Raw genomic sequence first — 12,297 nt, 5'->3', positions numbered from 1 at the left:
CCACTGCACTCCCGCCTGGGTGAGAGAGCCTGGGTGAGGGAGCAAGACCGTGATTCTAAGAAAATTAAATTCAAAACAAATCAAAAGAACCTGAAGGAGGCAAGGGAGGAAGTCCTATCCCACTTGGGAAGAGCGTTCTAGGCTGGTGGAACAGCAGGTAGAAAGCTACAAGCCAGGAGCACACCTGGTGTATGTGAGGAGGCTGGAAGTGCAGAGTGGCTGGATGGAGTGGGTGCTGGGTGAGGCCAGGAGGTAACAGGAGTAATTGGTACAGAACATCTAAGGCCACTGAGAGGACTGGGTTTTGCTCTGAGTGAGATGGGGAGGCTTTGAAGGTTCAGAGCTGGGGAATCTCACGACCTGACTTATATTTAACAGGATTGTTCCATGTGCCGTGTGCTAGGGCAGAGCAAGGAGATGAGCTGGGAGGCCAGGGGTGTAATCCAGGCAAGGGTGGTGCAGTAAACAGCAGGGTGGGAGATGCAGCCAGATTCTACGTCAATTTTAAGAATGAGGAGTCAAAGATGAAGGTATGAGCTGAGCCACTAGAACAATGGTGCTGGAGAAGGCTGGGAGAAGATTGCTGGCAGATGTGATGGGAAGCATCCTTTTGAACCAAAGTTTGAGATGCCCATTAGTCAAGCAGTGTCAAAGCGACAAGGTAATATTGAGTCTGGAGTTCTGGAAAGAGGTCCTGGGTAGACATGTAAATCTGGGAGTCACTGGTGTCTAGATGGTACTTAAATTCATGAGATTAGAAGTCATCACCAAGAGGAAGAGGTTAAATGGAAAAGAAGTACAAGTCCAAGGACTACGTCAAAAGACTATGTCCTGGGGTAGTCTAATGTCCAGGGTCCAAAAAATGAAGAGTCAGCAAAGGAGGCTGAGAAATGGCTAATAAAGAAAGCCCTGGGCCGGGCACGGCGGCTCACGCCTGTAATCCCAGCACGTTGGGAGGCCGAGGTGGGTGGATCACAAGGTCAAGAGATCAAGACCATCCTGGTCAACAAGGTGAAACCCCGTCTCTACTAAAAATACAAAAAAATTAGCTGGGCACGGTGGCTCATGCCTGTAGTCCCAGCACTTTGGGAGGCCGAGGCGGGTGGATCACGAGGTCAAGAGATCCAGACCATCGTGGTCAACAAGGTGAAACCCCGTCTCTACTAAAAATACAAAAAATTAGCTGGGCATGGTGGCGCGTGCCTGTAATCCCAGCTACTCAGGAGGCTGAGGCAGGAGAATTGCCTGAACCCAAGGAGGCGGAGGTTGCAGTGAGCGGAGATCGTGCCATTGCACTCCAGCCTGGGCAACAAGAGCGAAACTCCATCTCAAAAAAGAAAAAGAAAGCCCTGAGAAGACCGTGTCCCACAAGCCAAGGGAAAAACCACAGTATTCCCAGGAGGAGGGGATCGCCTGTGTTAAATTCTGCTGAGTCAAATACAATAACTGACAACAGGATTTTCCAATATTACTGGCCATCTTACCACAAGCAGCAGAGGGAAAAGCCTGATTAGAGTAGGTACCAGGAAGAATTGCAGGAGAAAAATCAGAGACAGGGAGTGTATATACATCAAATATTGTTATTATAAAAAGGAAAAAGGAGTAAGTCGACAAGTGGGTGTGGGAAACAGAAAGATGGATTAAGAAGCAAGATCAAGATCAGTTTAGCATAAAAAAGAGGGGGCCTGGCATGGTGGCTCATGCCTGTAATCCCAGCACTTTGTGGGAGGCCAAGGCAGGAGGATCATTTGAGGCCAGGAGTTCAGGACCAACCTGGGCAACACAGTGAGATCCTGTCTCTACAAAAAAAAAAAAAAGAAAAAAAAAAATTGGCCAGGCATGATGGTAGAGACCTGTAGAGCCTCTAGAAGACTGAAGCTGCAGTAAGCCATATCATGCCACTGTATGCCAGCCTGGGTAACAGAGAAAGACCCTGTCTCAAAAAAAAAAAAAATTAGCTGTATGTGGTAGCAAGCACCCGTAGTCCCAGCTGCTTGGGAGGCTGAGGTAGGAGGATCACTTGAGCCCAGATCGAGGCTGCAGGGAGCTACAATCAGACCACTGAACTCCAGCCTGGGCAACAGTGAGACCCTGTTTCTAAAAACAAAACTAAAACTAAAAATACAACCCCTATTCCCCATCTCCCTCCCCCCGCCCCGCAAAAGAAAAACCCAAGGAAACCTGGATCTGACAGCCCATTGATAGGCCAATGGGAAAGATCCAGAAGGGAGAGAATCGCTGAAGATGTAGGAGAGCAGCCATGGCCTCAGTAGTGAGAGGGACTGGCTTCTGCCAGGACGTATGCAGGGTGGCCTAGGCTCAGCCCTGGGGCAGTGTGAATGAGAAGTCTCCTGATTGTTTCTACTTTTAGGAGAGTAGGAAGCAGGACCAACAGCTGAGAGAGAAGCTGTGGGAGGTCTGCAGAGAGAGAAGGTGCTATGCAGTAATCACTTAGGAGAATGGGGAAATCACCAGACTAGGGAGACGCACAATAATTCCCAGGCAGTGCCGAGAGCCCACTTGTCACAAGTGACCACTACTTTAAAGGGAGCCCAGTCATCACGTTTGAATGTTTCTCTCCAACCACATTAGCTCTGTGGGCACAGGTAGGGAGGCTGCAGAAGGTGGCCTGTGAACTGGGTGCGGATTGGCCAGAGTCTACTGCACACAGAGAGGGGCAAGGGAGCTAGGGGGGTATGCGATGGCGTGATTACCGCTGACCGGGAGTTTGGGCTAGGTAACAATACGTGACCATATGCCTTACCCCTACCTCCCAGCCTTAGCTCTGAGGATGCAAAAAGGGGCTATCATACTTATACCAGGTGGCCACTGGATACAAATGGGCACCCCAGTGAGAGGGACAGGGAGACACACTGGGAGTGAAGGACAATGTCGGGATTAATAGATTGCTACTGGAGTACTGGAGGAAGTGGTGTAGAAAGACAGGAGATATGTTTAGAGAGCAGGAGACTGTGGGGGTTCAGTTATCAGAAGGGAGACGGTCTAATGCAGCATACAAGCATGGGAGTGCACGACCAAAATAGTATAGAGGACATGACAACCAGAGAGAGGAGGACAAGCGCCTGAGAATGACAGGATTAGCTGTATTAGAGTTCCCAACGGGGCTGCACATAAAAATCACTGTGGGAGCATTTAAAAACTCCAGTGCCCAGAATTCATATACTTCAGACCAACTAAAATAGAATTTCTGGTGAAACCTGCCCGATCTCATCTGATCTCAGAAGCTAAGCAGGGTCAGGCCTGGTTAGTACTTGGATGGGAGAATTTCTGGTGAAACAAAGCACCAGCATTTTTTTTTAAAGTTCCTAGGGTGCTTCCAATGGTGACCTAGTGCTCTACATGGATACTGATGTTAGCAAGATGGGAGCAGTGTCAGGCAGAGTGGCTGTGAAACAAAAGCTAACATCTTCAAAGAATGAACAGAGGACCTAGGCGGCAACAGGCAACAGCAATGAGAAGAGGTGGTATGGGGTGATGACAGGAGACTGGAAGCTGGATATTTTTAGGAGTGAGAGAAAATGGCCTGGAAGCTGCAGGGAATACCAAGGAGGACTCCCGCACCACCTCTAGGCCCAGTTATGAGAAGTGTAGGAAGAAAATGGACAGCACTTAGGTGGGCTCTGGAGGAAACTGTCCTTGGAGAGGTAACTATTTCTCCAGTGGAAAGAGTGTCCTCAGAGTCATTATGTTTAATGCATGATAGAGAAAAGGAACATTCAGAGGCAAAGTTCAGGAAACAGAAGACTTGGCTGATGACAGTGAGTTTGAGAGGGCCCTCTCTGGGGCTTGGGGATAGAGGAGGGGCGACAGAGAGTCGAAAGAGGTGTAGGAGGGTCGCATGGTGATCCGTGTCCAGGACACGCATTCCTAGCATAAGTGATCACCTGCAGAGGGTGACTGTGTATCTGAACACACAGCGGCATGGCTTAAGCAAAGATAAAACAAAAACGAGTAACAAACAAGAATAAAGTTCCTACCTTCTAATGCCCAAAATATGTTAACGGGCTTGGAGAAGACATCTTTGCTTTTCACCCAGCTGTTGTTCCGCTGTTTGGTCCAGGCAGACACAACACAGTAATAATTGCCTCTGTCTTCCTCTGTCGTCCTTTGGATCCGGAAATTGAACGTGTCTATATGTTCCTTAGAAAAAATAAAGTCTCCGTCCTGGGCCCGCTGCTTGCTCCGCTCTCCGTATTTTAGCGTCCAGTCCCTGTCCATGACTGCGAGCAGCTCGCTGGTCACCACGTCGTCACTGCGCCGGTTCATCCTGTAGTACCACGAAACCGTGAATCGGACATTCGCCTCCCCACTCTTCGTGTCCACCACCCGGCACGCCAGCTCTGTGGGGTCATCCGCAAACCCGGGGACCTTGGAAGCATTCAGGTACACCTGGTAGTCGGGTTCTGAAAAGAGAGAGAGAGAGAAAGGCCAAGATAGGAAAATAATTAGAGCAACATGGCAAGAACTAGCAAAAGGAAGGAGACAAGGACTGCTCTTGTTTTAAGAATTAAATGCTTCTTCCTGTCAGACTACATAGACAGAAATCAGTCACTTCACTGGATGGAATCCTGTAACAGGGTTTTTGCAAAACCTGTAAAGCACCGCCTCTCATACCTCCTACCCCAAGAAAACCTCTCAAGTGCAAAAGCCCAATGTCCTAGGCCAGTCTTGATCTTTCCATGGCTCTGGAGTCTGCTGTCAGTTTCCCCAGGAGGTTAGGGTCTTCTGAGAAGAATCTCCTAAAAAGCACAGTGCCCACGCCCTACCAAGGTTGCTCTGGAATGCCAAGCAAGCCCGCAGACCTCCAATGCCCCCACTGGAGCAGTGCTGGAAAACTCCACACAACCATCAATTCCGGAACTCGAGGCTTGTCAATTACACAGTGGCTCAGCTTCCTGTCATCCTTGGCCATTCCCCAAATGCAAGGCCCTCAGGTCATCATTCCCCCTACATATTTCTGTCCCCACTTTACTGTTCCTCTGACTTTTTCTGCTGAATCTGTGTTCAGTGATCAATAAGCACTCCCATCCTCAGACTCTCCCAAGACATTCTTGTTACTGCCAATGTGACTTGTGTCATGGATCTGGCTCTAGTGAACACCCACGTCCTTTCAGGGAAGGTGGGGATTCTCCTAGCATCCCCTTTCCTCTGCCACAGTCCTGATTTCACCGGGAAAAAAAAACCCCTTCCTCTGGGATTCATTGCATCAATTTAATCCATTTCTGCGCCTCCATGGTTCTGTCCTCCTTGGCCCCAAGCCTTCCTTGACACCTGCTAAGGAGTTGGTGTTGGAACCTTTTCGTGGCTTCCTCTCCGCTCCCCCAGCCGCTCTACACCTGATTACTTGAGGTTCTCCAGTCTCCACACAGTCTGACTCCACTGTTTGTGACACACTGCAAACTGCTACTTATTCTTCAGTGTTACCTGGACGGCTCCTCCGTGCTCCATAAGCCATCATGCACTCTTGTTTGCCAGTTATCCCATTCCACACTGACTCTTTGCTTATAGTGTCATCCTCGAGCTCCAAATACACTGCCTTGTATGCAGCAGGCACTCAATAAATGTTTACAGCCTTAACGCTCAGGCTTTTAGAAAAGGCTATATTTTTCTTCTTCTTCTCCTTTTTTGTTTTTAAGACAGACTCTCGCTGTGTCTCCCAGGGTGGAGAACAGTGGCGTAATCTCAGCTCACTGCAACTGCCTCCCAGGTTCAAGCGTTTCTCGTGCCCCAGGCATCCAAATAGCTGGGAATACAGGCACACACCACCACACCATCTTATTTTTGTATTTATTTAGTAGGGACAGGGTTTTGCCATGTTGGACAGGCTGGTCTCAAACTCCTGATCTCAAGTGATCTGCCCACCTCAGCCTCCTAAAGTGCTGGTATTACAGGAACCACCATGCCCGGCCTATAAAAGGCTACATTTTTCTTCCATAGCACTTTGCCTTCTGGGAGAGAACTAAGTCTACCCAAACAGAACTTTCCATTTATCGACACTATCTTTATCTGCATCTCTTTGATCGAAGTTTAGTTTGATTTAACGTTGTGTTTATTTATGACATACAGATTACAAACTGCTGAGGTCAAGGAAATTTCCTTGTTATTTAAGCCTCTAATGGAATTTGTAACAGCATCATGTCTCCAGGAATGATTCAGTGGGCCAGGAAACCAAAAGAACTCAACATCTTAACTCCTCAAATGTCATCTTCACAAGTATTGAATTGCTTGCGCCCATCCATGGGCATACACCATGCTGTGATGTGGACACCGTAGAGAAATCCACAGGCTGTGGGACTGCCAGGTCTGGAGGGGAGTGCAACGGCCACCCTGACTACTCATTTTCCAGGCTTGTGTGCTGCTGCTCTGCTAGCAGATGTCCTGCCCCTGGGCACAGTGCTAACACACCCCTTCACCATCACCCTAGCAAAAACTGACGGAAGGATACACACCACTGAACTGCACTGACACCACCAGACGCAAAGGTAAGGAATGCTCAAATTACCCCAATCCAAACTTCCATGTCGAATTTAGGATGCAGCAATGTGGGTGCAGAGCAGGACAACCAAGTCCATTTCATGTGGAAAGGCCAGATTTGCACGGGCTGTGCAGAGGGCAAGAGTGCCCTGGAGCACTGAACACCAGCTATCTGTAGGCGGCAGCGGCGGTGGCTGTTACTTACACGGAGCCTCAACTCCATTTCAAGCACAGCACATAGACCCTTCCTGTGTGTTTCCCTAGAACCCTGCACAGCAAACTGTGAGGCAGCAGAGAGCAGTGGTGAGGAGCTGAGGTCTGAAGCCAGACTGTGTTCAAATCCGGGCTCTGTCATTTACTTGCTATTGACCTTGGGTAGCTTACCCAGATCTCTGATGCCTCACCTGTGAAAATGGGGATGACAGTAACTAGCTCATAATGGTATTGTGAGGGTTAAGAGTTAAAATATATTGTACTTTAAGCGCCTAGACTGCTTGGTACCTGGTGAGTACACACATATTCGTATACACATACACATGTACATATTTATGATTACTATTCACAGTTCCCATTTCTGAGGGGAGAGCTTTAAAGAAGTTAGTGACTTGCCCATATGGCTTGAAAGTGGCAGATGGGAACAGACCCATCCTTATCTCACGGATGAACCAACCTTACTGTCTTCTAAACTTGGTATTTTCTAAGTTCCACTGACTGACATGCGATCTTTAGGAACACTGACTGCGGAGCTGCCATGACACTAAGTTACTGCCACAGGGAATCTGACCCAGAAGACAGCTCCCTGCAGGCCATCGCCTCAGCCTGACTGACCAGTGTGATCCAAAACACCATGAGGCTGCCTGTGGGAACTCCTCTTCTGTCTCCTCACAGGTGACAGACCCTTTGATCCTTCATGGTTTACTTCCACCCCCGTGCAGATTCTTTCAAAGTGGCACCTTTTCAAAGGCTGTCAAATTACGATGAAAGACAGTAGATGCTCATGGCTGCTTTATTCACAAGGGCCAAGATACGGAATCAACCTGTGTCCATCAACAGATGAATGGATTTTAAAAACGTGGTGGTTGGGTGCAGTGGCTCACGCCTGTAATCCCAGCATTTTGGAAGGCTGAGGTAGGTGGATCACCTGAGGTCAGGAGTTTGAGACCAGCCTGGCCAACATGGTGAAACCCCATCTCTACTAAAATACAAAAAATGAGCCGAGTGTGGTGGCATGCTCCTGTAGTCCTAGCTTCTTGGAGGCCAAGGTAGGAGAATCACTTGAACCCGGGAGGTGGAGGTTGCAGTGAGCCGAGATTGCACCACTGCACCCCAGCCTGGGTGACAAAAAAAAAAAAAAAGTGGTATACTTACACATTAGACTACTTCGTCTCCATAAAAATATATATATATATGTGGTATACTTACACAATAGACTACTATTCAGCCATAAAAAAGAACAAAATCCTACCATTTGCGATGACACGGATAAACCTGGAGGACACTGTTAGGTGAAATAGGCCAGGCACAGACAGACAAATACCACATAATCTCACTCATATGTGGGAGCTAAAAAGCTGAGCTCATAGGAGTAGAGAGTAAAATGGTGATTATCAGAGGCTGGGGGGTGAGGAGGGGAGAATACTAGTCAAAGAACTCAGAATTTCAGTTAGACTGGAGGAGTAAGTTCCAGAAATCTACTGTACAGCATGGTGACTACAGTTAATAACCATGTACTGTATACTTGGAAACTAAGAGAATATATCTTCAACATTCTCAGCACAAAAAATTATAAGTATGTGAGGTAATAGATAAGTATGTGAGATAATAGATAAGTATGTAACATATCAGTATCAGTATGTGAAATCATGTTAATTAGCTTGATTTAGCCATTCTACAATGTATACACATTTCAAAACACCATGTGGTACACCATAAATATATACAATTGTAATCTGTCAATTGAAAAAACATGGTAGAGTGATTTGACTCACCTATTAGTGGTCAGATCACGGAACACATGAAAAAGGTGGTCAAAACTAGCTCCTGTGCCAACCACCTGGGCAGCTCTCTCTCTCCTCCTACTCCCTGGCCAGCTCACAACCCAAAGCTCCCTCCCCCAGACATGAAAACTCAGCTCTTCCTTAGGCTCCAGACCCAAGCACTGGCCTGAGCTGAGGTCTGGGCATTCTGAGTGGGCAGCCATGGCCTCATGACAGCAGCAAACTCACAACCAAATTTACCTCACTCCACATCTGCGTCTGCAAACACACACACACACACACACACACACACACACACACAGACACACAGATACCACACACACACAGATACAGACACATACACACACACACACACACACACACACAGATACTACACACACACACACACACACACACACACACTCTCTCTCTCTCTCACACAGAGCTAGCCCCTCCTCCAAATTTTTCAACAACTGTTCCTGCTACCAGATCCCCACCATTCATTCCCATGGTGAAAGGTGTGCCATCTTCAACACTCTTCCTTCCCTTCCACCTCTCCACTCTAAGGGCTCCTGAGTCTCGCACATTCTACCTCCTCAGCGTCTCTTCCATTTCTTTGTTCCCAGGCCTGATGCATAGTAGACACTTTACGAATATTTGCAAATAGAAGTGAAAACCTCACAAACAACACCTTCCTCCTGGCCTTCAGTCCCTCTAGCCAAGACTGGACTAACAACCTCGCAATGCCACCTGACACGACCGACATGACTGCTAGGGCATCTGTTCCACAAACTTCCCACGGCTTCTTCCCTCACCTACTGAGTTAAGAAAATGCTCCCTAACCTGCGTTCAAGGCCCTTTACTGCATGCACGCAACCACAGCAGCCACTGCCTTCTCAGCCCCATTTAGATGTCACCAGTCACACCCTCCCTGGCTACTCCTATGCTTCCAGTTTCTCTGCCTTCCTTCCTGCTGTTCTGTCTGCCTCAGTACCTGGGCCACCTGCTCAGTAAGTAGTTTTAAAAATGACTAAGAAATGCTTTCTTTCTACTCCATTCTCCACCTTGAAATGACTCTGTTTAAATCCTACATACCCAAACAGCAGGAAGTATGGGGGCCTTGCACAATGTGTGTCTCTAGCTACAGGAATTCCTGCTTGGAAGGAAAGAAAAACCTCTTCATTGCCTTCAACAGTTGGTCTCATTCTCTCTTAAAAGTAACCTTAGACCTCAGAAAAGGAGGCCTCAGTTTTAATGTAAAAGCAAACAAAAACAAGTGGATTCTTGGCTTGTGAACTTACGAGAGCAGGTTCCTTTGAACTACCCACCAGCCTTGTAGGTCAACCTGAGACTTGCATTCCTGGAGAAGATACGATTCCACCACATCAGAATGGTAGCAGTAGGAGTGGGTTCTGAAATCTTTTTTGTTTTGTGCATGTATAGAAAGTGTCCTTTAACATCGTTTCACAATTTTAAAAATGGTTTGCAGAGATTGTGCCCTTTTTCAAGGTCTATCACGCACACACCACTACTGTGTACCCTCTCCTACTCAACGGAGAATGCCTCCTCTGAACTCGCGTGTCACACTCCTACTTCGTATTCAACAAACCCCACCACCTGCCAAGCTCCCTGCTCTCTAAGGATTTTATGTCAATACTGCCTTGAACTTTGTTTATTTGTGTGAATGCCTTACAGGCCTTCCACAGGACTCTTCCCAGGGCCAGGGACTGCCACCTTGATTCTCTGCACGTGCGGTGCATGCAGTGCCTTGTACATAAAAAAATACTAACATACTGGCTGAATTGAACTAAATTTAATATTTTGCATTAAAATGCTCATTTTGGGCACAAGCATTTCACCACTGATTACTGCTACATTCTGCTTGGTCTCATCAAGAAATCAGCCAAGAATGCAATGGTGGTTATGTTTAAAAAAATGCTTATCATTAAAGATGCATACTAAAGTGTTTAACTGCGAAATGACATCATGTCTGGGATATACTCTATCCTCTTCCAGAAGAAAAAAGTCTGTGTTTCTGTGTGTGTGTCTGTGTGTGTCTGGTGTCTGGAAGAGGGAAGAGAGATAAAATAAGATCAGCAAAATATTGATTATTGTTGAAGTCGGTGGTTATTTCTTCAACTGTGAATATTTGTAAATTTCTATTTTTAAAAGTTAAAAACAAACAACAACACACATTGTAAGCCCTCTCACAGAATACTGAGGCCAGTCCAAATGCGGCATCACTAAAATTCTGAGAAGCAGGCATCTGCTCCCTAATCTGGATGCCAGGAAGGTATCTGCTCGTGTCCACAGCATCTTCAAAGCTACACACAGACACCAAAAGAGTGATCCTCTCTGAAAGAGAGGCTTTAAAAATAATGGCCCATTAAACTCCTTTGTCACAACTTTTTTTTTTTTTTTGAGACAGTTTCGCTCGTTACCCAGGCTGGAGTGCAATGGCGCGATCTCGGCTCACCGCAACCTCCGCCTCCTGGGTTCAGGCAATTCTCCTGCCTCAGCCTCCCAAGTAGCTGGGATTACAGGCACGCGCCACCATCACGAGGTCAAGAGATCAAGACCATCCTGGTCAACATGGTGAAACCCCGTCTCTACCAAAAATACAAAAAACTACCTGTCACAACTTTTAAGACAAGGAAAAGCTTTCAGAATCACTGGCTAACTTGTAAAAACAAGTATTGTGTGCGTACTGTGCACAGGAGCCTGATCTAGAGATTTTCATACAAAATACCTCCTTCTACTCTCATGACAATTTCGTAAGGAAGGTTTCATTATTCCCATTTTACAGTAATAACGCTAACAATGAGCATTTATCAGGGCTTTCTACATGGCAGGCACCATGCTACATACATTCCTTGTATTTTCAGTTACTCTCCAGAACAACTTTTTAAGATTGGTACTATTTTCAGACACATTTCCAAATGAAAAACAAACAAAAAGCAAAAATGAAGCCCGGAGGAGTGAAGTCAGAAGACTAAGGCCTTGCACAGTGTGTGAAAGCAAAATTATAGGGCAGGCTTTGGCTCCATGGCCCGGTTCTGACTGATCAAATGTACAACCTCCTTACATACCCAGGTTATTAACCTTTCTCAGAGCCTGCTTTGTCCCAGAAGGCAAGAGTGATGGCAACAGCTGAAGCGCTAATTCTGAACTGTGTACAACAGGACCATGTTCTAATACCCCCTCTGAAACTTAGTTAACTTGGCACAGCTAATGACATGAATGCTGCATGCACCAGTTAGAAGAAACAGAAGGAGTGCTCAGCCTCTGCTGATGTCAGGTTTGACTCTTTTGAATTGGGTAGGTACTTTAGAGGCAGCTGAGCATACTCACCAATTGTCAAAATGATGCCATGATCATTATTTGCATAACAATGAAATATTCGCCAACATTTAACCAGTCAAGGCTACAAATAAGGAGCGATTGTTGTTGGGAGGGGCACTCGTTACCTTGCTGTTGCAGTGCCATTATGGGATGTATGGAGCAGTAGCCACTTCAGAGCAATAAAAGTAACATCATTCGAATGCAGTATCTATGCCCTGAAATACCCATGAAGGGCTGGGCGCAGTGGCTCACGCCTATAATCCCAGCACTCTGGGAGGCAGAGGCAGGTGGATCACCTGAGGTCAAGACTTTGAGACCAGCCTGGACAACATGGCCAAACTTGTCTCTACTAAAAATATAAAAATTAGCTGAACATGGTGGCAGGTGCTTGTAGTCCCAGCTACTTGGGAGGCTGAGGCAGGAGAATTGCTTGGACCTGGGAGGGGGAGGCTGCAGTGAGCTGAGATCGCACCACTGCACTCGG

The 12,297-nt window shown here is 46.9% G+C and overlaps 1 protein-coding gene across 1 annotated transcript in view; it reads right to left on the bottom strand.

Moving 5' to 3' along the window:
- PTGFRN (prostaglandin F2 receptor inhibitor) overlaps window positions 1-12,297 on the bottom strand; it is an 84,476-nt gene that overhangs the window by 20,354 nt on the left and 51,825 nt on the right. The window contains exon 5 of the mRNA XM_035252578.3: window positions 3,999-4,424. Within this exon, the coding sequence (XP_035108469.3) occupies window positions 3,999-4,424 (426 nt within the window). The remainder of the gene's footprint in view (window positions 1-3,998; window positions 4,425-12,297) is intronic.

Source organism: Callithrix jacchus, chromosome 7 (assembly GCF_049354715.1).
Source record: "Callithrix jacchus isolate 240 chromosome 7, calJac240_pri, whole genome shotgun sequence".
In the NCBI taxonomy this organism is placed as follows: Eukaryota; Metazoa; Chordata; class Mammalia; order Primates; family Cebidae; genus Callithrix; species Callithrix jacchus.
This window is presented reverse-complemented; position numbering and strand designations above follow the sequence as displayed.